This window comes from Camelus bactrianus, chromosome 3 (assembly GCF_048773025.1).
Source record: "Camelus bactrianus isolate YW-2024 breed Bactrian camel chromosome 3, ASM4877302v1, whole genome shotgun sequence".
Taxonomy (NCBI): Eukaryota; Metazoa; Chordata; class Mammalia; order Artiodactyla; family Camelidae; genus Camelus; species Camelus bactrianus.
Genome location: NC_133541.1, coordinates 102081015 through 102105990, shown reverse-complemented (window position 1 = coordinate 102105990; position 24976 = coordinate 102081015). Strand labels below are relative to the sequence as shown.

At 49.0% G+C, this 24976-nt stretch overlaps 1 protein-coding gene across 3 annotated transcripts in view; it reads right to left on the bottom strand.

The window, feature by feature from the left end:
- Window positions 1-6904: 6904 nt before the first annotated feature.
- ARHGAP26 (Rho GTPase activating protein 26) overlaps window positions 6905-24976 on the bottom strand; it is a 416457-nt gene continuing 398385 nt past the window's right edge. For all 3 annotated transcript variants that reach the window (XM_074360863.1, XM_074360864.1, XM_074360865.1), the window contains 2 exons: window positions 21038-21129; window positions 6905-12923 (listed from right to left, as the gene is read on the bottom strand). In XM_074360863.1, the coding sequence (XP_074216964.1) occupies window positions 12835-12923; window positions 21038-21129 (181 nt within the window). In that variant the 3' untranslated portion in view covers window positions 6905-12834. The remainder of the gene's footprint in view (window positions 12924-21037; window positions 21130-24976) is intronic.

Sequence of the window (24976 nt, the reverse complement as noted above, 5' to 3'; positions counted from 1 at the left end):
TTGTCCCTCTTGGCACCAATGTTGGGCTTCCCAGTTCCTAGGTGCACTTCCCCTGCAGGGAGACAGACGGCCACCAGCAGTCTTCATGGCTTCAGATCCAGAAAGAGAAAACTCTCTCATCATGACAGCCCGAGAAATCCAGAAGCTGGCTCTCAGACTTCATTAGGTCCTCAGCGCGTTCCTGAATCAACCCGTCACTTCCGCTGCCTGGATGTGACGCTCTCACAGGCCTGGCTAGGGCCACCGGTTTACCCCTGCATCGCAGGTTGCTGTCAGTCCTCCCAAACGCACAGGACCTGAGAGTAGGGGAGGGTGGCTCCCTAGAGAAAACCTGAGGTGTTGTTACCAGAAGAAGGGGTAATGGCTGTCAAACAGGCAAAGAACAACAGCTATTACCCTTGGGGTGGAAAAAATAAAGAGCACTGGAGCCTGAGTTAACCCCAGGGGGCACAAGTGCGACACAGCACCTAGCACTTGGGTGTGCACACAGTAGGTGCCCGATAAATGCTGAGAAATGAATGGATGAATGCATGAATGAATGCTGCTTCAGATGGTTGTAGAATAATGAAGAGCAGGTGCCTCTGGGCAGAGGATGCGTAAAGGACCACAGCAGAAGGGATGCTGGGGCTGTCCCGGGCAGCACCCCCTACGCCGCCCTGCTTTCCCTCAGACCATGAGCGCTTCTAAAGGTCTTTGGATCAGCGGAGTGTCATGGTGAACATTTGGAGGAGGGAAAATCCTTGCAAATGTTAAAGTGCTGTACTTATGAGAATGCATTATCTCTTGTAGGCCAGGACAGCCCCCTTTGCTCGTGAAGGTTTTCCTGTTAAGATGTGGAATCCGTTTATCTGCACGTCCTTGAGACAGGAAAGCTGTGAGCACGTCACGGGGGGGGGGGTGCGGGGGGCGGAAGAGCAGCAGGAGGCTATCTGAGTCTGATTAGATACACCCACCCCGTCTCAGGGCCTCCAAATATGCAGCCCCACCCAGGCCAAGGTGAAGGTCTGAACTCCATCCTAACACTGGAGTTTCTCAGACTCACGTTTATGGGATGGTTGGACAGGTCTGGGTGCGGCCCGCAGGGTGTGTGAACGTCCTTCCTAACTGAAGAGCGGTTGATGCCATGCAGTTCCCTATCGTGATGCGGCATGATGTATTGACATTCTTTATCACAACTGATGTGGGGGGTGGTCCTTGATAAGAATTCTGGGGGGAAATAGCTCAACACTGATGCATCCCACCCCACCCCCGGAATGAGCCAAATCATCAAGGGACAACTTGAATCAACTAGGGTTGGAATAAGGGCAGAGGGCTCTCAATGGCATGATTCCTCCCCATTCTTATAAGATCAAGGCATGGTTTCTTCTGGTCCAGAATGGAGACCAAACATCAGAATTTAAAAAAAGAAAAAAAAGCTGTGTTTGCTGAGTTCAGGAATCAAGGCTTCTCTTTCAGTGAACTCATTCCAGGAGTGATTACACCAGAGCAGTGCTTGCCCATTTCATATTGCAATTAATATTTCAAACTGCCTGCTTGCTTTCTGAAGTGACTTTTCTAAGAGGTGCTCTATTCAAATCTCGATAAATAAATACTCAGCATAAAGTGTGAGAGCCCTCAAAGACCAGAGGCAGACAGAGCCCAGGCTCAGAGGTCATTTGAGGGTAGGGGGGAACAGCACTTAAGCTGCCCTGATGTAACAAATTCCCCTTCTGCGACCTGGATCCCTCATCCCAGGACGAGGCCCTGGCACTGTGGGTGTCACTAAGGTCGTGGGCCCATTCCTGTACCAACCTATCGTTTTGGCAGGGTGGATTTGATGATCTCATAGGCCAGATCAGGGCCACAGGCCCACCACTGGATCAAGGATGGACTCACAGCCCACCCCAAACCCATGGAAGCGAGGGCAGGGGAGGGCGGCTCCCCAAAGAAAAACTGAAGTGCTGTTAGCAGAAGAGGAGGTACTGGCTGGCAAAAAGGGAAAAACAAGGATTCCCTTGGGGTGAGATCTCCCCCCAGGTTAGGGAAGCGTGGGAGTTAGGAGCCTCGATCTGCGAGGGTTGAATCGCTGCTCTGTTACTCATTAGCTCGGTGACTTTGGACAGGTTACCCAGTCTCATATGTGGCTTCCTCATCTGCAGGAGAGAGTGCCATCGGTGCCCATTTCACGGGACTGATTTGAGGATTAAAGAGATGATGCGTGTACGGCAACCAGTACGATGGAAGTGCTTCACGAGACTGACTTGGTGCCTGACGCCTTGCAGCAGCTCAGCCGCCCTCCTGGTGGGAGACCTGGGTGAGAGGCTCCCTCTACAAGCAGACCTGAGCGGAAGTCAGATGCTTTCTGTGTCCAAAAGGCACTCAGCTACCGTCTGCTTTGAGTTCCCGTGCTCTTTCCTCTAACTCTGAGTTTTTAAAATCTCATTAAGCTCAAGAGGGGGTTAAAAAGCCAAGAAAGTTCTCTATTTTTGAGCATTAACAGATCAGGCTAGAAACACTGGCTCTCCCACAAGAAGACACATGCTCATGGGATTTTCCTGGCGGTCCCTTAATAGCCAGGAGGTCTGTCGTCGGCAGCTGGATCAGGGTGGGGTAAGGGATCGTTTTTAAATTGTTCACTTAAAAAAAATTTTGCACATTACATTTTTCCAGCCAGCAAAACATGGCTGGGCCCTCTGCAGGGGCTGTCTCTTTGCTGCGTCCTCAACGATGATGGGACAGGCCAAAGATTGCAGCTGGAGTCCCTGGGGCTGCCCAGAGAACCAGCGGTGTCTGCACAGAGCTCCAGAAATGGGGGAACTTTTCACCCAAGAGGAGGGAGCAAAGGGTTCCTTGGAGGAAAGAAAGTTTTTCATCAAAACCCATCCTGCTCTTTCTCCAGCCACTGCAAAACCAAGCTGAGGGTTTACTAGAAATTGTTACTTTCTGAAGGGCTCCCTACTGAAAAGACCATAAGGAGGTTGTTGACATAGTTTAAGGAGGGAGGAGGCTGATGTGGGGGACTGAAGAACCAAATCAAAAATGGAAGAGAACACTTCCAGCCAATTAAAAAAGTTTGTGCACTTAGGTAAAATCGTATGTGTATATCTATGAAGAAATTAAAAGAAATTTAAAAGCATATGGGCTCAAGCAGACAGATCCATATTGGTATTTCAGTTTCACCACTTCTTAGCTTGTGTGACCTCCCTGATCCTCAGTCTCCTCATCTACAAAATTATAGCATTCCACTCACCTATTTGGAGGATTGAGTCAGTTAATGCATGTATAGTAGTGTCTGGTCCCTAGCAAGACAGTAATAAATGTTAGTTGATAGTGTCGGTTGAGAAGGCAGAAGCCTAAAAGCTAACAGAGTGGGAGAGGGTGAAACTGTAGAGTTCTCGAGAAAGCCCTTATCTCCTCATGCTCCCATCATACTGAACTTACCTTTCTCTCCTTTCTCCCCCTCACCTTCCCCTTCATGCCTTGGTCCCTGCTGTCCTTGTGCTTGGGACACTTTTCCATTCACCTAAGTGGCCAACTTCTCTCCATCTTTCAAGACCATCTCCAATGTCCCTTCTTCGCAAAGCTTTCTCTAGCAGCTACCTCCCAGTTAGAAAGGATCACTCTTCGTCGGAGCCTGAGACTACCTGCCACACACTGCAAGTGTCGCAACACCACATGGTAGATGCTGGTCCTTGTCCACCTGCCCATCACCGAGGCCAACTGTGAGTGCCCTGGGGACAGAGCTCACGTCTTGTACTTCCTGGTTTTGGCAGCTCCTGGCACACCAGAGGTCCTCAAGAAGTGTTTGCTAAGCGGAAGCATAACGTGGAGGGTGTTTATTCTAAAAACATGATGGCTCGTTGTTCTCCGCTCTAAGGAAAAACAGAGGAAATGGACAGAAGCTGCATCCTGGGAAACTTCAGTTAGACACAAACAGTTCCCTTGGTGGGAGTGTTAGAGACCAGACCAAGTGCCCCTGGGACAGCGTGGAATTTCCTGTAAGGGTCTTTAAAAAAGGAATACTTCTTATATTGCGGGTGATTCTGATGTGTGTTTGCTTGAAGGCAGGTCTCCAGCCTGGTATGAAGTTCATGAAATCATCCGTTAAGTATTTCAGATGGTAGTGATGCGCCTCTTGGCTCCTGGTCAGTTGGTTAACCAGATGGTTTCTTGCGCTGAGCACCAGCGAGGAGGCTGGGAAAGAATGTGGCTGCGTGTGCCTCAACAGGGGCGTGGGGAGTCTCTCCAACGAGCCTGAATCCTGGGACCCGAGTGAATGGAGTAGCTTGTCAAGGATCACAGGGTCACCCAATGACCCAATTTTTTTCCTTTCAACCACACGTGTAAAGTAAAAGAGGAAGGAGGAACTGGAGTCCAGAGCTTCCCTGCCTCCTTTCACTAGCTCAGTCCCCCAGGTGCTACCCGGCACCTGCCACGGGCCAGCTCTGTGCTTATGGGGGTGTTAGGAGGGACACAGGCATCAAACATTTTATGATAAACAGCGAGTTAATTATAGGTAGAAAGTACAATGAAAGGGCAAAGTGGTGTGATAGGGAACACGTGGGAAAAGAAAGACGGCTCCCCTTCAGCAACATTCCTTCATCTTATATAACCCCGGCAAGGCGAGCATGACTCTCCCGGATCTATTTCACAAAAAAAACAGTTAACAATGAAAAAGAAAAAGTCTTTCCTATCACTGACCACCCCCTCACAATCCAAAAAAGGACATAGAGTCACAGTGTCAAAAGAAACACATTAATTTTAGGGTGGACATAAGTCCTGTGGGGTAAAATGTGATTTGGTACCCAGAGAAAGGACCTATGCATTCAGGTCTTAGCAAACAGAGGCTAGGGTTGGCCTCCTGGGGTCAACGACACAGGACACTTTACAGATACACAGTGTGACAGGAGTTGTTAAGTGCTGTGGATACAGTGGGTCGAAGTTTTGACCATTTCAACTGAGAACCATCCTGCTTTGGTCCCCACTCCCTGACGCTGACCAAGCAATGCAGGGTGACATCCTGAAGGACACAGCCCTGGCTGGGCACGCCTGCAGACTCTGCCACGTGGTGAACCTCACCAACCCCGAGCGATACCCATGGTCGTTAAAGGCTCTCTTGGCTGAACTCCAGCAATCCTGACTAGCCCGGGACAGCTAACTGGTTGCAGCTTAGCCTGGTGCTATTAAATGCAGGGCGAGCTGAAGACACTGACATATTTGGGTAAGAGAGATGTGGTACCCAAGTGGAGGTTGAAAAAGAATTGAAAAAAGAAGGAATTAAAACCCTGATTTAATTCCAAAGACAGCAAACATGTTTAAGGTCTGAGAAAATCTTTCATTTATGTGATTTCAAGTGTCAGTCAAGGCCATTCCTAACCAACGTGCTTTCATGACCAATCGTGTGGCAAGAACTAATAAGTGAAAAACACCAAACCAACCACAAGACGAGACACAATTTAAGCTCTGCTCCGAATGGCTGCTAAAAGCAACATGAAAATGAAAACTTTTCCTGTTAAACAGTAGAAGTGATTGGGGAGTCTGGGGGAAGGCCAACTACAGAGATAAGACACAAATCCGTACATACATTTCATCCTCCACGTGATGGGCATCGGACATGTGCGCCACTCAGAAGGTCTGACCTAAGCAGCGCATGACCGCACGCACGTACAACACCGCAGATGCTGGATTCTCCAGGGCAGGGTGTATGCTCGGTGAAGGCAGCAGGTGCCGTGAATCCGTTCTGTTCATAGGAGGAAATCAGTCCTCATTAACTGGCAAACGAGGACAGTATAAACAGCTCACGTGTGACTCACAAATTCAAATAAGTCACCCGTCAGAACCAGGCACCAGGGGAGACTCACTCCCCTTCAGCTTGTCTGGGGCAAGCTTCTGGAGCAGGAAGCCTCCCCCTCCGTGCCGAGTCCTGGCTCCCCCTGTCCTCTTCTTCTGGCTCCCTTGCTCTCACAGGAGAAGCCAGGAGCTGACTGTAAACCTGGGTCTCAGGCTGCATCTTAGCATGTACCCGGGGAGGGGGGGATGTGGGGATGTGATAAATTACATGAGTCAGCCTGCGACAGTATGTTACAAGTAACTGATCGACAACATGTGTGACACACCCAGCTGTGTGGGGGGTACTGTCTGCGTTCTGGCTCTTTGATTACCCCTTACTGTGTTAATGAAGTTCCAGAAAATGTTTGATTTGAAACTTGAATTGAGGAAGAATAAAAAACGTACTCTAGGGAAAGACAAATATCACATGATATCACTCATACTTGGAATCTGAAAAAACGAGACAAATGAACTTACAAAACGGAAAGAGACTCACAGACATAGAAAACAAACTTACGGTTACCAAAGGGGGCGGGGGGGTGGCGGGGGGGGTGGCGATCAACTAGAAGTTTGGGATTAATAGATCCAAACTATTAGATATAAAATAGGTAAACAACAGGGTCCTACTGAATAGCACGGGGAACTATATATATTCAGTATCTTGTAATGGCCTGTAATGGAAAACAATATGAAAAAGAATAATGTATATAATATACATACACACATACATATGTACAACTGAATCCCTGTGCTGTACAGCAGAAACTAACACAACATTGTAAGTCAATTGCACTTCAATTAAAAAAAATGTACTCCAGGAGACAAAGTCAGAAACATTCATCGGAACGTGACTCTTTGGGGCTTCATTATTTAACATGCCTGACAGCTCCCCCTCCAGTTCCCTCGCAGTTGACCTTCTCCCCAAAGGAACCCAGAGCTCCCCAGAGCACGTCAGAAATCAGCACCGAAGTTGTCGCCAGTGACCGCAGGAGCCCAGACCCGTGACCTTTGATCATGGTCTTTGCCTGTTTGACAAAAATATTAAAATGTGCCTCATGTCAAAACTTTACCAGAAACTCAAGAAACAAACGTATCACCAAATGGAAAAGTCATTTAATTCAGAAATCATACTTCCACTCATTTCATCAAGATTGTCACATAAACCAACCGAACGTAAGAAGCCAAGTTTCAGAGGCCACTTGACAGAAACTGTATTTTTTCTTTAGATATGCTTAGTGACGCAAAAGCACAGGTTTTTTTTTTTTTTTTCCTTATAAAGCCTGGACATGGCAAAACTGTTTTACGAATCACAGGGAAAAAGCTCTAATCTAGTCACAAATTACTTTTTAATTACGAAAATGGATTCTACACACTAGTCAATATTCAATACCGAATTGAAGTTTAAAACAGTGCATTTATGATTTTTTTAAAAAAAACATTAAAGTGCCATTTTAAGTAGTTTACTGATATTATGTCACACAGCACTTTATAATATACTCAAAAGTAGCCTAAATTAGGAATTAAGCATGCAAATATTGTCTTCTCTGAAATATGGACACAATGCCTTTTAGAGTGCTTGTGAACACTAGCCTAGGAATAGCTACCGGCTGTTTACGAGTGTGATCTTTTTTTCAACATGACTCTTAATAAGTTAATGAGGACTACAGCTGTAGACCGTAACCATTCGATAAATACGGACAAAGTTTTCAAATGGCACTACACTGACGTCTTTGATCATTTTGATAGTCAATCAACAGCCTGTCTTGCTTCTCTAGTTCTCAACCTTCAAATCTTAAAGGCTGTCAAGGCTCAGCGGCTGCCAGCTTGTGTGGGTTTCTAGAAGAGTCTACATCTTTACATATATAACTGTGAGCTGTACACACACACACACAAACACATACTAATATGTAAATACTTAAGAATCATCATAAGATGAACCTCTTAGCACAGGTACAAGGTTGACCCTGGCACCTGAAGACCCAAGGAAGCGGCTTGTAGGTGTCTGTTTGGACAACTTTGTAGAAATGGTCGATGTAGAATGGTGTTGGGTGTCCTGGCCTCTCCAGGACCGCTCCAGGTAATTCTGACATTTTGGTGATCACTACTCTTGGTTCTCAATGACTACACCAAAGAGAGTTTTGACATAATAAGGGTTGCCACCCTTACGTGGGTTTAGGACTGTGCCAAGCCTTTGCTCTCTAAAGCATTCTGCCTTGAAAGATGTTTTCATCTTGTAGTCTCCTGCAAAACTGCTGTAAAAGCATTAGTTGTGAATTTTCTCTGTGACAGATTTTTTCCCCCTATATTTATCCCTCTCATAAAAAATCTGAAGTTCTTCAGTGTGGTTTGCCTTTCTCTTTTTGCTCCTAGCATTACTTTACATCCAACCCTTTTTCTCCTAACAATACATGTGCTCCCATTAGAAGATCACATCTCAGCAAGGGCTGCCTCTGAAAGATGCCTGGATTCTCTGTAAGGCCTCTCCTGCTTTGGGGAGCTGTTTAGTGACAGCAGTACTGTAGGCAGTGAAAGGAAAAAAGCTAATGATTACTTGCTGGAGTCTGGTCTCAGGCATGCAGGAGGTTTGTGCAAGGTCCATTCCTCTGCTGCTGTTGTCATCTGGATGCAACACTGACAGAGAACTGGTTTAGCACTCAGCGCACCAGTGTGGTTGCCAAACACATTTGAGCAGGATGAGATACATTTTTGGAACACCAGCACGGGGTGTGTGAGAAGACACCCAGTTGACTTAAAAGAGGTGTGGGGCAGGGTTGTCTAGGTAACTGAGTACTGTCTGCTGTGCTAGATATGGTAGATAACTCACTAGTAGAACACCCAGGAAGTTCCTTTTAAAGTCAGGCAGCTAAGAGGTTTTTTGGTTTCTTCAAGGCTGGCTACCTACCTACTTGGGTATCATGGTTGCTCCTAAAACATTCAGAATTAAAGTGAACTGTGAGTGCCATGAGACCCACTGTTGTACCTGGGAATCTAGAAAACTGAGCGGTCCTGACTTGCTTTTGGAAACAGAAGCCAGAAGACGAAAGGTGCCAATGGATGGTCATGAATATCTGGTCACGTTATCTTTACTCGATTATTTCGGTCTGCCTCCTCCTCAATCATGGATGTTTTTGGTCAAGACAGAGCTTTCGGTGTGACAGGGATGGCCTATTTTCAAGAGACACAAACTCTGATGGCAGAAAGACTTCCCTTCGAGCTACAGGTGTGGCACACATAAGCACACAGTCCTGGAAGATGCTGAAATGACCCTGTCACCAGCATGGCTCTGTGCTAATGCCAGTTGGCCAATACTTGAATGCTCGCTTTCTCTGTTATCTCCTTGCCTTTCTGTCCAAAAAGCACTACTCCGCAAGAGGAGAGGAACTGGAATTATGTTAGGAAAAAAAACCGCAACAGTTTAGTCTGTTAGAGGAAAACACATATTGGCTGTAGAATTACGAAGCTAAAAACTGGCCCCAGTCCTAGGATTCCAAGGCAGGCAGTGCAGGGTCCATCCCTCTATATTTAGATTTGAAGGCAGAAGGGAGTTTCATCAGCCTTGAGCAAGTCAGGAATTTCCTTGGTGGGGAAAGGGCTTGAAACGATTATCTTCTCAAGGCATTGCATTCTGCAGCCAAGGGATTCTGTGAGTGCCTTGAGGAGGAGTAACCTTGAGACCCCAAAACAATGCAGGCTGTGCGCGCCTACCTGATCCCAGGGCCTTCCGGAAGAAACACGAGGCTCCTGGCAAAGCTCAGGGACTTGGGTCAACTGTCTTCCACTCTGATACCCAGTCCACTCCCCTCACCTGCCCTAAGACCCCCCTATCGCAGCAGACAGAGCTAGAGGTGGGAAGCACAGACGCGGGGGAGGGGAACACCCATTTTCCGTCTTCAAGTTCCTTCTTATTTGTTGGCTCATATTCTGAACAGCGTCTCCAGGTCTGTGGCCATCAGGGAGAAGGGGAGCCTGGCTGGGGAAAGGGAAACGGGGCAGCCATCTGTCACGGGCCTGGCACGGCCCAGAGAAGCCAGGAAGGGGGGTCTACCTAAAAATTCCCATCGGCAGCGGCCCCATCTCTCCCGGCTTCAGATCACGGCCAACCGAGGAGGGAGGGACTTTCCAAGTGGCCGAGCTGGAGCCCAGTGTCAGCAGGTGCGCTTCAGCAAGGAGCTCCCAAAGCCAGGGCCTGGGCCTTCTGGTCCCCCTCCGCGAGCTCTAGTTAAGAGTCCACTGGGGCAGGTGACAATTTAAAATGTCGAATGTGCTAAAAGCATACTCTATTTGGAAAGCACAGTGGTATAGGGGCTGCTTGTCCCTTCTGGCTCCTGTGAACAGGTCCTCAAGCTGTTCCAAGTCCACAAGGAGCAGATGTAGCCTTTCCTTCTTGGGTTTTCAGTGGTAGCTTTCCTGAGTCCTACCCTGGTCCTGGTCCAGTCTTAATCCTTGTTCCCTGACTCAGCGGTAGCATCTCACTTGCTGCTTGGTGAGCTCCTGGATAATAGTGTAATCCTGAGCTGACGAACTGAATCACAACGCCAAACTCCTATTAACTTTCAAACCATCTATAACAGCACAATCTCCACCCCTCTTTGGAGTTTTTTCCCCTTTTATAATGGGGTTATAGGAAATCTGAGATGAATAGGAGGGGGCAAAAACATGTTTAGGGAAAGGGGAAGCAGCAGCATCTTGAGAACTAAAGATCCTAAGAAACCAGTTGTTCTTAGAACTTAGACACACACAACATTTGCAAACTAGCTTAGCCTCTTTTATAAAGCCTTAGAAGATGCGCAGAAGAGTCAGCCTTAAGGAGCACGCAATTATCCCATCTCCTTCTGTCCTGGTATCCTGGGGTACCAAGAAATACACCTGAGAAGAAAAATGAAAAAAAAAAAAATACCAAAACGAAACAAAAAACAAAAAACCCCCACCTTAACCCCTGGCCTCACCTATTTAAATCCTGAGCTTCATCTTACCACCAGGTAGGAGTCCTTTGAAAAGTTCATTGCCGGGAGATGCTTTTTCCATCTCCAAATCCAAAGACCAAGAGATGCTCAGAAACACATCTGGATAAAGAAGACTGAACACCACTGACATGTCATGTCCACCAACGAGACCCAGCGGAGAGTGTGCAAGGACTGTCTCCTCCTTCCTCAAGACCACAGAGGGCGTGACCTTGACTCCCTGCAACCTGGCATCCTCTCTCTCCCTCTTACACACACTTGTTCAGAAATCAGAGCTTAAACGCGTGGAGCGACTAGCTTCAAGAATATCAAATATAAAACTTTGCCATAAAGTATTTCAAATCACTCTATTTACAATTTATCTTTTCAAAAAAAAATGTAAAAGATACAGTAATTCAACACAATTCAAGTTTTTCTTTTCTTCTTTAAAGTTCCCTAAAAAGGAATTCCAGAGGCAGGAAACACTCTGGAGAAAGGCTGCCCTCCCGAGGGGCTCCGAAGGAGCTCGACAGTCCCTTAGTCTAGAGTTGGTCCAGAATCACTCCTGCAAGGACATTCAAATGTGGAAGATACTGGCACTGTCTTCTTTGGAGGCCAAGTGAATTTGAAACTTCCAGGCCAAACTTCCCCACCCAAGGCGGCCTTCCACGAGACCCAGCCCCTCTGGTCCAAGTAGGAAATTCTCTTTCTCAGAAGGTACCTGTCCCACCCTCCATGCCCCGACCTTTTGGTGTCCTCTAAATCACAATGGCTTACGATATTCATCTCATGCCTCAAAAGCCTGAGGAACAATTCCCTTTTTCTGAGTAGCAGTAAACATAGATGCCCTTTTAAACTAGAGGTCAAGGGGCTAGCTCAGGAATCAGGCCTGAAAACCGCCAGGGCACCAGTGCTCAGCAGCCTGGGGCACCGCCTGGGGGGCCGGTCAATGATGGCCTAGAGGTGGACAAGGACCGGGGGAGGGATGGGTGAACCGGAGGCCACAAGGGAATGAATCAGAGGGAGGGGGTCACCCATTGGGAGGCAGCACATTGCCCTCTGGAAAGCAAACAGGAGTTGCACGGAAGAACAGAAATATGAAGCCTGTATGAAATTTAATCTCAAGAGGTTACTAGAGTTTGCTCCAAATATATCCTGGTGCTGCTGAAACTCATCAGAAAGGGAACAGCTCCCAGCTGCTATTCGCTCTGCCCCCAAGGAGACCACTCTCCTGCCTTGATTGTCCTGCTTCAGGTTGTTGGAAAACCATTCAAAAAACGACCGAAAGTGGGGAAGGGAAAAAACACACGTCGCGCAGAAGAGTGTGTGTGATTCTTCGGTTTGGTTTCAGAGTAGGCGGGGTTGCCGTGGTTACGAGGCGATGGCAGCCCTCGGTGGCAGAGAAGTTCCTAGCTTGGGGGAGGGGGGCCGTGGGGTGCGTGTGCTCCCTTGCATGAGAGGACTGGACAGAATTCTGCTGACGCTGGGCCAACGGCTGCTTGAGAGATGGTGAGAGATTGGATCTTATGTAAACAGTGCCGTAACCCCTCTCCATCCTGCCTGCAAACAAACAGGCCCAGCTGCCTGGAGCACTGTGGGTCTCAAGTAATTAGAGGTGGGATAGACAGAGCATCTACTGTAAACAGAGGCCGTGGATCCAGCCTGGATCTCAGGCACTGCCCGGCCCTGCCAGAGCCGGCCACACTGCCTGCTCCTGGGGACTACTTCTGCCTCACTTACTTCCTTGTTCAGAAGGTTGGGGTTTGGATGACTGTCAAAACAACATGGACACCCCCCATTTAGGGTGCTAAACGAGAGCGATGGCTTTGTAAGCCTTTCCCTTGGTGATCAAAGTCAAGTGGCCTCCTCTGCTGATCTACTGTTTTGTGCCGTATCACCACATGTCAGCTGAGATGATCATGGGGATGGGTGACACCAGAGTTCACAGAAACATTTGTGTCGACAGGCAGCAGCAGAGTCAGTCACCCCGCATTTCTCAGCGGCGAAGAGGAACGGCCCACAACACTGGCATCGGCGGTCGTCACGGACACCATGGAAAGCTCAGCAGTTCTGCTGGGGCCCATGGTTAGAGGAACTCCACGTAGTTCTCAGGGATGAGGCCCGTCTTTCCATTCAGAGTCCCCTCCAACCAGCCAGGCTCCTGAGATGGATGAACTGTACAGGGAGGCGGAGAGGGAACAAGAAGAGAGGGCGTTATAGACGGGACAGAAGGCGGACGTGCGCTGTGTGTGCGTGCAGGAAGTTTAGGGGCTGAGTGCAGCTGCTAGTCACGTTACGTAACGCTAGGACTTGGTTAAACCAGAGGTTCTGAACCTACTGGGGGATCTGATAAAGGTCGTTTTAAACTTTCTCCACAACAAAAAGTGAAAAGACACAGACATTCAAAATTCTGCATACAATTTTAGGGGTTTCATGGACTTTCTGAAGTTTCTGGTTTAAACTATAAAGAAGTCATAGATTTCTGCTTTTTAGGTTCGAGGTCACAGTTATGATTCTCCATCTATATATTTATGTGTGCAAGCACGCATCCATCCATCCATCCATCCATCCATCCATGTTCTCCTCTAGCTACCCAGTGCAGATGATGTACCAACAAAAGTACCCATGGAGGACGCTAAGACCCAGTCCTTAAAGATATCTAGCTCCTAATCATGCATTTTACTTCCCTTTGAATCCGCATCCTCTGCTTCTAATTTCCTTACAGATTCCCTCTGCATTTAAAAAAATTTTATAGTCTTTGAATAGCCCCCTCTTGGTTCCAACCATACGCTTCCTTAGCTTTCTTTCCTGTTCTCTAGAATTTTCCTCCCTCCTGTATACAAGTCTGAAAGCTCTCCTCTCCCTTTCTGAACCACAATTTGCAAAATTTCTACCGCTTTGATTTTTCCATATCCAAAGAAACATACCCAATATGTTGTGACATCACAATCCATCTCCATGGAAACTACTGTGATATTGTAAAAATTGTATACAATCCAGCTAAGTCTGCAAAGCTGTCGACGGCACGAAGGAAGAGGAAGGGAATTGCAGACTCAGAGACGGGGCTGTTCACACGTGTGAACCAGGAATATACACACCCCTCTTGGGCGAGGCAGGACATTTGCTCTGGATGTTTTAGGAAAACTCCAATTTTCCGAGATTGTTTGGAGAGAATGAATTTTCCCCTATTCCCTTCCTAGGCTAATTAAGTGACTTCCTGAGCTTATTTTAGACAAGCATTTCCGCCTCCCAAACTATTATCATACTCAAGCTTCCATTTGCAGGGAAAGAAGAACAGAGGCCAAAGGAAGTAAACGGGGAAGCAGCAGCAGGACGCACACCGGGACTTATAGAAGATCGATATTGACCTTGGCTAGATCGTGGAGGCTTTTTTAGGAAAAGACAAGGTCAGACATCGATGAGCTGGCCTCCAATGTGCTTGCATGATTTCATAGCTCTAGGCTTTAGGAATAAATCCAAATAGTGAGGGTATTTGGGATTCATGACACCATACAAGGAGGAGTCTGGGAAAGGAGCGTCAGGGAAGGAAGAATACAACATGACTTAAAAGCAACCCGGCTTCTCCAGTGCCCAAGCTCTCCCAGCCCACTGCTAAGATACTAGCACCCAAACACCCCTGCTGTCTTGTCTTCTGCCCATCTGTCCAGCTGATGCTGCCAAGATCACCTGATTTTCTGCAACCTATCAGGCAGTCATAATACAACTCTGTCCCCCTCAGTGGGTTCTTGTGAGGGTTCAAGGAGCCAACGCGGAGAAAGCACAGTTAATGTTCATTACGGGCGAGCCAGTAGGGGACCCTGCGTCATTTGTCCAGTCACTTGGACTGGTCTGTAGGACTCTCCTGGTAAAACCTGAGTAAGGGTCTGGTCTCAACACCCACCAAAGCTTGGGGAAATGTCAAATGTTCAGAACCCAAACCAAGCAAATCAAACTCACCCCTAAAACAAAAGACTGAAAAAGAATAAACCAACTAAATAAACAAAATAAAAGAAAAAAAAAGACCCCTCCCACTTTACAGCAGAGCTCTTGGTTGAGCTGTTATTCCCCTGGCTGCATGGAGTCCATCTCTCTCAGTCTCCCTTCCTGGCCAGCTGTTCAAACACAGCTCAGGTGCAGAGGTGGTAACGTCTGCAAACATTAGAGAGGGAATGTGCAGAGTAAGGGATGAATCGGAGGGGACAAAGGAGGCCCTCCAAACTGGAGAACAAAAGATATGGCACAGGGGACGGCTGGGGACAATGCAGCCTTTGGGTCAGACGGCTGACTCAGGGGAGCCAGCAAGTCAGGCTTCAGACCGTGTGCAACAGAACCACCCGGATGCTTATTAAAACTGCAGATCCCTGGGCCTCCTGGCACAGCAGTGGCAGCAGAATCTCTAGGAGGGGGGCCCAGGGAATGTATTTTGACTCATTCTCGGAAAGCTAAGTTATAACTTTTCAGTGCCAAAATGCCTCTGTAACGAGGGTGATAATAAGAATTAAAATGCAAATTCTCATGAACTGATGGAGGTGGGAGGCAGCCCCAGATGCCTCCCCCCACCCCCGCCTTTCTGTTGCCTTCTCTTTCCTTTCCTCGCACCTCCTGGTTTAGCTGAAGCCCCACCTCCTCCATAAATATCGTCCTGGAATTCCATCTACCTGCTTTCTCCCTTCTCTGGGCTCCTGGAACGCTCACAGTGCGGACTGCATGTTATTCAGGGTTCCACTAAGGCTGTTCAAATGTGTTAGGTTTTGTTTCTCTAACTAGTAGTTAAGTGCATTTTAATTTGTATTCTACCACTCAACATTCTTCAATGACTGCCCTCTGGTGAATTATAATGATAAAAGTGAACACCTAGAAATGTTTACCCGGTGATCAGGAAAGAGCCATGGACTCAGAACTCTGAATATATACTGACTCACTTGATCTAAAGATCCTAGCTTGTACTATTGTGATCCCTACTTCACAGATGAGAAAATTAAGGCTCAGAGAGGTAAATTACTTTGTGCGGGGTCACAAGAGTAGAACCACAGTGTGAACACAGTTTGTTTGACCCCAGAGACCAAGCCCTTTCCCACTACATTGTGTCTCTATGCAGCCGGAGAGCGTGGCCCTTAATGATAAGAACGATGATGCACATGCTGAGTACGTCCCAAGGTGGGGGACCCTGTGCTGAGCGCTTCACCTGCACCGCGCCTCTTTTCACCTGCAGAATGACTGTGGAGTTGCTTCCACCGTTATCCCCATTTTACTGCTGAGAACCTGAGGCTCAGAGAAGTGAAGCAGCTTGCCCCAGATCACACAGCTGGTAGACGACGGTGGTGGATCGGAACCCAGGACATCTGACGCCAGGGTCTGCGGTCTTAAACGCTACCACTTTGGCCCAGCCCAATGCTCTGGACATCGGAGATGCTCCGAAGTACCTGCTGGGCTGAATCGCGCCAACGTCCAACCTTCTGAATTGCACCAGTGTCCCATGGGCTATGTAAACACACGGGCTGGTGCAGTGAGCTGCCTGGGCGGCTCTCCAGCCCAGCAGGCATACAACAAATGTAAGCTGCTGCCGACCCAGGTGTGCTTCCTGCCAACCACTCTCAGCTCAACGCATACACACACCATACACCCCTGCACATGCAACTCGTGCGCTGCCCGTCTCCTTTGCTCACCGGGACAAGAAGCGCGTGTGTGACTAAGATCTCTGATGGCCGGCTGCCCCGAGGGGAAGCAGCACTGGCTGGAAGAGGCGCGGACCCCTGTGCAGTAGAATGCATTGACTCGCTTCACAAGTGAGTTTACTAAGCACCTACCACGAGCCTGCATTGTGCTAGGTTCCTCCACGTGGTACAGAAGAAGCAGTCAAGATTCTGCCCGCGGGGAGGGACGATCTATAATAAGCCGGCATGTCATTTTGGGTAGTGCTGAGGGGAGAGGAAGAGACTGGCATAGGGATGGGGGTGGGTGGGGAAGAGTTCACAAAGCTAAAACCTAAATCATCCAAAGGAGCCTGCCAGGCAGCGCGTAACGCAAGTGTAAAAGGCCCTAAGATGGGGAAAAGCTTGCTGTGATCTCAAAGCAGCGCTCTGCAAGTTTTTCTTAAAAAGCCAGATCATAAATGTGTAACTGCTCAACCCCGCCATGGTCGTGCGGTAGAAAATATGTAAACAAAAAGGCGGGGGTGGCTGTGTTCCAATGAAGCTTTATTTACAAAAACAGGCAGCAGGCTGGACTTCGCTGGCAGGTCATTGTCAACCCTGTTTGAGAACACAAAGGTGGCCTGGTAGGCTGCTGTGTATCCAGCGTGGGTGAGAGGGGGCCAGAGGGCAGGGGTGGGGCGGGGGATGTCCTCCCCGTCAATAATTCTAAGAGCGACAGGAGGCGGCTGGAGCACAGGAAGCAGGGTGCTCGTAACATGATGGGACTTCCACTTTCCCAAGATGACTCTGGTGGCTGTGCAGGGCACAGGTTATGGGGGCAAGGCTGAGTGCGACAAGACCAGCTGGTGGCTGGTGGCAATGCTCGGGAGAGACGGAGACGGCTGGGGAGGCTGAAAGACTCCACCAGGGAACTCTGTGTAGGCCCACTGCCTGACATGTTCTCGATCAGCAGAGGAAACCTGCGGCCGCCCTGACTTGCACTCAAGCCACACCCTGCGCCCTGGGAATGAAGGATCCCGGCCCGTCTCCAATCTTGATGAAAGTATCCCAAGAACCCAATTTTAGTGAATGCCGTGTGAATTTTCCAGGTATCGCTAATCACACTGCTTCTAGATGACTAATGTTCCTGAGGATACCAGCTATTTCTCTTTCCAGTTACTGTCTGAGGTACTCTTGGTGAAAAGGACAGTTTCCTAGTAGACTGGCAAGGGCTGACACTGGACTTCTTTCCGAGTATTGCACATCCATTGCCCAGTGCACAAAGTCCAAAAGCTGACTGAGCAGCCTCCCCAGATTTGCATTGGGCCCCTGGACTCTGGAGACTTGGAGATTAACCATTATGAACAACAGACTTTCCCCTTGAGGTGCCCCTCCCTCTTCCTCCTCCTGATTTCTTCTTGATCCTGAAAACACACAGACACACACACAGTCATTAGGAAACTTCCGATTAGTCTAATGATTTAATCTGACAGCGACAAAGCATCCAACTGAAATCACCCTTATCTGCTATCTCCAGCAATAAATTACCAAAAGATAAACAAAGAAAGGATCTCCCTCGCACGTGAATAGTTCTTTTCCCGCTAATGCCCGATTTCTCCCATAAGGCTGAAGGGAGGGGGGAAACAGGGTCTCAGGAGCATCCTCTAAAAACCCAACATCATAAAATATTCCCAGCCAAACTAGTCTAAAAACTGGATTGACATTTTGTCACACCCTTCTTCGACTGCAGCCCAGTCAACACTGAGAGGTGTTGTCTTCGGGGCTTAATTTGGCCTTTTGCTCTTCAGGGAATCTGAAAGGTTACTGGCATTGCTGGTTAAAAAGAAACTAGTGTCAACAAACTTTGCCATGATCCCCAGAGACCACAGGAAGGTGGGGTGGGGCCTCTGACTCTCTCCTGCTCTCATTCGTCCTTATAGGATTTATGATGATTACCTAGTTGTGGGACAGAATTAGTCCCAGAACCTGCTGGAAGTCACGGACTTGGCAGTTAAAAATCCCCCAGTATCTTTTTTCTTTTCTTTTTTTGGTTAGCTAGTTAGACTGATTCAAAAAGGAAACTTAAAAAAAAAAAAATGGAAGAAGGTGGGAATGTCAAATGTGCAACACCACTTGGAAATCAGTAGGGCAGTTCCTCAGTTAAACACAGACTTATCTATGACCCAGGCATCCCATGCCTGGGTGGATTACCAAGAGAACGAAAAACATATGTCCTCACAAAAACTTATATGCAAATGTTCATAGGAGCGTTACTCATAACAGCCCAAAAGCGAAAATAATCAAAATGTCCATCAATAGATGAATGGATAAACAAACTGTGGTATGTCCATACAACAGAATATTGCTCGGCAAGAAAAAGGAATGAAGTTCTGTTGCATACTACAACCTGTATGACGTTGAAGATACTATGCAAAGTGAAAGAAGCCAGTTATAAACACCATATACTATATAATTCTATCCACAGAAACATCAGAGCAGGCAAATTTATAGTGACAGTAAGTAGATTCGTGGTTGCCTAGGCTGGATGGAGTAGGGTTGGGGGTAAATGGGGCATGAATGCTAAAGGGAACAGGGTTTCTTTGGAGGTAACGATATTCTAGAGTTAGATGGTGGTGATGGCTGCACAAGTCTAAATATACTAAAACCCACTGCATTATATGTTTTAAACGGGCATATTGTACGGTCAGTGGCTGTCTCAATAAAGCTGCTCGAAAAAAAGTAGAAGTGGGTTGCACTTAGGAAGAGGAGTCCCAAATAGGACAGACACACAGGCACACACAGACCTTTTGAGAACTCAGACCAATTCAGCCCCTGGGACCAGGGGTCCTTCGTGTTGTCAGAGTGAATAGCTGATGGGAACATGGTGGTCCCTGCCAAAGGGAGCAGTGAATTGTGGTTTAGAGGACAGACCTTTAAGCACTGGATTCACCTGCAGATGTAGGGATCTCTCAAATCTTGCTCATCAGTAGGCAGAAGCACCCCAGCCCCACTGGCTCAGAAGGTTGAAGGCCGCTGAGTGTGACCTGGGAGTCCCCCAGAGACTCTGAGCCCTGTTTCACATTCTGTCTACCCACACCTGAATCTGATTTGCACCATGCTGGATGCAGAGGCTGGGCACACAGAGAGGCAGGGCCTCTGCATGCGGATGCATTTAAGGCTGGTCCCCAGGAGCCCACCTCTGCACTGGCTGGGACCCCAAGGCCCTCACCTATTGCCCAGCCGGGAGAGCCAGGTCTGGGTCATATCAGCAAAAAAGAAACTATAAGAGCATCAGGGTCTGTTTCTAAGATGCACATAATCAAGATGATGATCATCATCATAACAATGGACACAGTGAAAGCTTAGTATGTGCTGAGTACTAATTTGAAAATGTGATGTTCACTAGCTTGATTTCCTCTCACAACCATCTGTGATGGTTCTATGACAGAGGGGAGAACTGAGGCACAGAGAGGTTAGGTCACTGCTCGGGGTCACACATAAGCACGTGGTCCAGCCAGGACGTGCGCTTCGGTGGCCAGCATCTAGAGCTCTGGCTCCCCAGGGCTATGTGGGATTCTTTGCTGCCCCGTCCTGCTGGCAGGCAGGAGGAGGTGTGGTCCAGGCCCAGGCAGGGCCGCGCAGCCGCAATGGGAAGGGATGCTGGGGCCCTGTGCATTCAGCCCTGCCAGGGAACGGTGCCTCTGCCCCACCTGAGGTCAGGAAGGGAGGCCCAGAAAATGTCTAGTTCCTGAAACCAGACATCTGGTTTTTGCTTCTTCCTTTGAGCAAAACAAACAGACCTTTTCACCCAAGAATCCAGAAGGATTAACCCCCAAGGAGAACTTCATCTGGGGGAAATCTCAGCTGTAACAGAAACTTGGGCTTTTCCCCAGAATCCTGATTTTGCTCTTAGGCGAATCATAAGTTACAAAAAATTATGACATCAATTCCATCAATTTTCATTTTTTAAAATATTCCTCCCCGCTCCATGCTTTTTTTCAAAGGGAGGAACGCAAACAAATGGAACAAAGACATGGTGCACCAAGCAAGGTGCAGGCCCGCGGGGCAGGTGTCCTGAATCCACTTCCCCACCAGGATGCCTGTGCAGGACAGCTGGTGCTCTGCAGGGGTGGTCTGACTCTGGGGTCACCTAGGCGCTCCCAGCAGCTGCGGGAGGATGAGCAGGGACGCAGTGCAGCTTATCTGCCCCGAGCTCACCCAACGCCCGGCCGTCTCGGGAAACCAGCCTCGCCTGCTGCAGACAGTGAATCCCACCGAAGCCCAGAGGATGGGCGCAGACCCTGTGGCCTCAACATCCCTGTTCTTCACTCCTTCGTCTCCTCCCTTCATCCAGCTCCAGATGCTCAAAGCCTGTACCAGGTATCATCGCATTTAATGCCCATGACATCTTGATGACAGTCTCTGCTAGAGTGCAGAATTAATGACACCTGTCCCCTCTTGGCAGGGCCTCCTGAGGTCCCGCCACTGCGCCTCTTTGGGAAGAGAAACACACACACACACACACACACACACACACACACGCCTTTGCGGTCTTACCTGTTCTACTGAGCTGTTCCCCAGGTAGAAAGTAACCGACCGCTCCAGTTACTGCTTTGCGTCCCCCCCCACATCTCTGCGGGGGGAGGAGAGACTCACCATTGTCGAAGACCGTCCCTGCTGTGAACGACAGCTCGGAGTCATGTTCTGCTTTGCAGGCATACAAGGCTTTTGCCTTCCGGAACGGCATGCTGGAGAAAACAGGAGTTTATTTAGCATTTTTTAAAAGCCCTCTGAAAACCCCCGGTATTTCATCTCTCTTCCTCCCCTTCCCCACAAGCCATCTAGCCTTCTCTCATGGGAAGAGCCTGACAAGGCAGCCAGATGGCAAAACACGAGGCAGAAAAGCTGCAAAGGTCACCAGAGTGAGAACGAGAAATATTCAGAGGAAAGCCGCGAGCCGGGGAGAAACCACACTCGTCGTGGGGTGACCTTGTTTCGCGTTAAAACCTCCACTAGGAGTTACAACAGCTGAGCAGCGGGAGGGCAGGCTGCACCCCATTTCTGGAGCAGGACTAGCTGGGCAGGAGGGAGGTGGAGGCAGGAAAGAGCTTCCAAGTGGCTCTGGGGAACACTCCCGGCAGACCCTGTTGAAGGTTGGCCAGGCTCAGTGAGTCAAAAAGGAGAAATTCTAGCAAAGCCAGGTTCCGGCTCCAGGCCCCGGGCGGACATGAGCTCTCCCAGATGTTACTGATTTCCCACTGGGCTGGTGGAGCAGGATTCCAGAGCTGGAACTCCCCGACCCCAGGGTAGGGCAGGGAACAGACAAGGTGTGGGTGTGAGCAGTTACACACGTGTGTGCGTGAGAGCACGCACGTGCGTGTGTGGGGAGGGAGAAGGGATGGGCGACGTGATGCCATTTTTTGTGCCTGTCTCATATCCAAAGCGTGCTGACTACCGCTCTCGCTGTGTATCGGAACCTCCAGGGGAACCTTAACAAATGCAGATGCCCGGGTTCTCCCCTGACTTGCAGACGTAACTACAGCCATCAGTATTTTCATAAAGCTCTCCAAGTGACTCCAGTGTACAACCGGGGCTGAGAACCATCCTTCCAGAGCACGTGTTGGCAAACTTTTTCTGTAACGGGCTGGACAGTAAATATTTTAGGCTTCGTGGGCCATCTGGTCTCCGTTGCAATGACTCAACTCTGCATCGTAGTGCAAAAGCAGCCACAGACAACACGCAAATGAATGTGTGGCTGTGTTCCAGCAAAACTTTCCTTACAAAAACCAGGTGGCAGGCTGGATTTGACCCAACGGCCAGAGACTGCTAACCCTTCTTCTGGAGAGCAAGTTGCAAGTACTGCTGAATTCTATTGCTGTCTATCAATTTTTGCTTTAATATCCAACTAGGTCCAAATGATCTACGGACTTCTTCTCAAGGGTCACAAGAAAAATGACATTCAGCAGTCAAAAGTTGGCTCTGTATTTGCTGAAAGCAATCTCCCTCTCCTTCTAAGCCACCTGAATTCATACTTAGGGGCTCCAGAGCAGACTTACAAAGGAGCAAGGAGGTCCTCTGGGACAGACAATTATTCAAGGGGTATATATGATTTACTTCACATGTATGGTCTTCATCTGGCTAATGCAGAGTCTTAAGGACCCAGTGAGGCTAACCCTCCATGGCACACTGATTTCTCGTGGCTGAAGGAGATTTAGCTGAGGGCTGGCCGGTCTCGGGTAAATCCAGACAGAAGCAGAAGGGGCAGGGCGTCACGGGTCCTTATGGGGCTGTTACTTCTCGGAGTCACCAAGTCAGCTTCCCTCTGGGAAAGAGGAATCAGGGATGCTTGGAAAACTATACCAGGGCCAGGCATCTCAAACTTGTAGTCCTGGTTCCACGAAAACGGAAGGAAAGACGACTTAAAGGGTCTGTTGTGCACAATGATCGGACAAATGGTGATCCAGAAGCTGTTCACTGGTGGTCTCTCTGGTCTTCCAGTAGCCAGGAGAGGACGGCCAGGTGGGAGAAAATGGGGAAAGTGGGAGACGATGAAGTGAGCTCCCCGGGAGTGAAGGGAGGACGAGCCTTTAGAACGTATCAGCTCCAGCTGGAAAGCAGCTCTTCCTGTGTAATTATCATGAATGTCAGAATCAAGGTCGGGACAAGGGGGCACATTCTGTGATCTAACTGAACCAGGTCTGTATGTGGGCCAGCAAGGGCCCAAACAGCTGATGTGCAACTAAAATTGTGGCTTTTGTTTTTTGTCTTTGGAGGGAGTGGGGAGCAGAGAGGAGGAGTCACCTCGTTACGAAGTGTTCAAACAGCCCGGATCCTGTACTGACAGGCAAGGGGAGCCTGCTGTGACCTGGAAGGTGGAAGGAGAATCCAGTGGACATAAGCCAGGGTCATCGTCCCTTGAGGACAGGGCAGAGCAGGCGGGGAGAGAGCAAAGAGACCAGGGACGGGGAGATAAAAGGTGAGATAAAAATCACCCGAGGCCAGGCTCTTCCGGCTGGATTCTCAGAGAGGTTACTTATTAACCTCATTTAATCCAGGGAACGGGCCAAAACAGGGGCAAGCCAGGGAAACCAAACGGGGTCCCTGGCAGGAAAGAAACAGAGGGAACAGCCTCACATGCCCAAGACTATCATGCCACAGAAGTACTTTTTCCACTAATATCAGGCTTTGGGAACTGAATAATGCTAATATTTAATAAAACAGTAGGTGAAAAATAAAAATGAAGGTCAGGAAAGGGCCCTCCTTTTCTCTCAAACAGGTGACTGACAGTCCACGAGAAGGTCTTCTCCCCTGAGACCTCCTCCCGCTCCCCCGGGATGTGCACAAAAATGGCAGGGATGACAGAAGGAGTGCATTTAAAAGAGGTTACTCCTCTTGTAGGCTTTGGCTCTGAATAAAGAAATAAAAAATTGCCACCAAGCATCTTTGATTCGTTGGCTTCCCTGTTCTCTGCAGAGAATCTCAACACTGGACACAGAGAGCCTGGGGTGCCGCTGGCTGTCCTGAGACAGTGCCCTTCAGACCTCAGCTGGGCCTGCAAGGGCACAAACCAGCTTGGAACCTGCTGCTAGTTCATTTTTAATTTTCACTTCTGAGCATGGCACGAGGCCTGGAAAGCACTCAGAGCGGCTTCCCTCAAGTGCCCTTGCAAACCCTGCAGAATGACCACCCATTCTCCACTGTATGGGGAGGTGGGCTCAGTGAGTCTGGTGCGTGGCAACGGCTTGATCACTTAGGCATAATCTCCAGGGGCCCCTGTGTGAATGCAAGGTGTGAGTCTGGGACTGGGAGCTTTTCGAGGGGTGCGAGGAAAAGGAAGAGGAAATGCTCTTCCAGTCCCCTTTCTCTGCTGTGCTGCGAAAGGCACCTCCGGCCCTGAGCCTCGACTAACAAGCACTGACAGCCCACAGGAGAGGGGGGAGGGAGGCCACTGCCACAGGAGACGTTATGTAGGAGTTCATGGGCCCACTAATGAGGTCTAATTGGGGTTTTACTTTTAAAAGCTCTGCCCAGGGAAGGAAATCTGAAGCTTCATGTTTGGGAAGGGGGTTTGGGGGAAGGATCCACTGCACCCGACCCAAGGGTGCACGCCCCCACCTCTTGGCTGCCGACTGCGACAGCGCCTAGGGGATCTTGTCCTCTCCTGGGCTAGCTCCCCACCAGGACTGCCACCCGTGCTGCCGTCCGGGCTCACCCTGGCACACAGCTCAGTAACAGCCAATTCCAAGCCCTACTTCGCCTTGCCTGTTTCTAAATGGCAGCTTCCTAACGGGCTGTGGAAGGGCATTGTCCAAATGGTGCCATATAATGATGGCCAGAGTGATCGGTACTGAGTAACCGTGACCCCAAACACATGGGGTAGGCAGACTCTACTGCTACTGTCCTCTGCCAATCCGGAAGTACTTCCGGGGGTGGAAGGGAGAGGAAAGGTGGAGACACTGGACAGGCAACAGGGCCCCCAGGCTTAGAGACCCAAGAAAATGAATACTGTCAAAGCAGTGAGTACGTTTTAGTTTTTTAGCCGAAAGATTCCACTGTCCTGAGTGGCCCAACCCATTCAGCCCAAGGGTCAGTGTT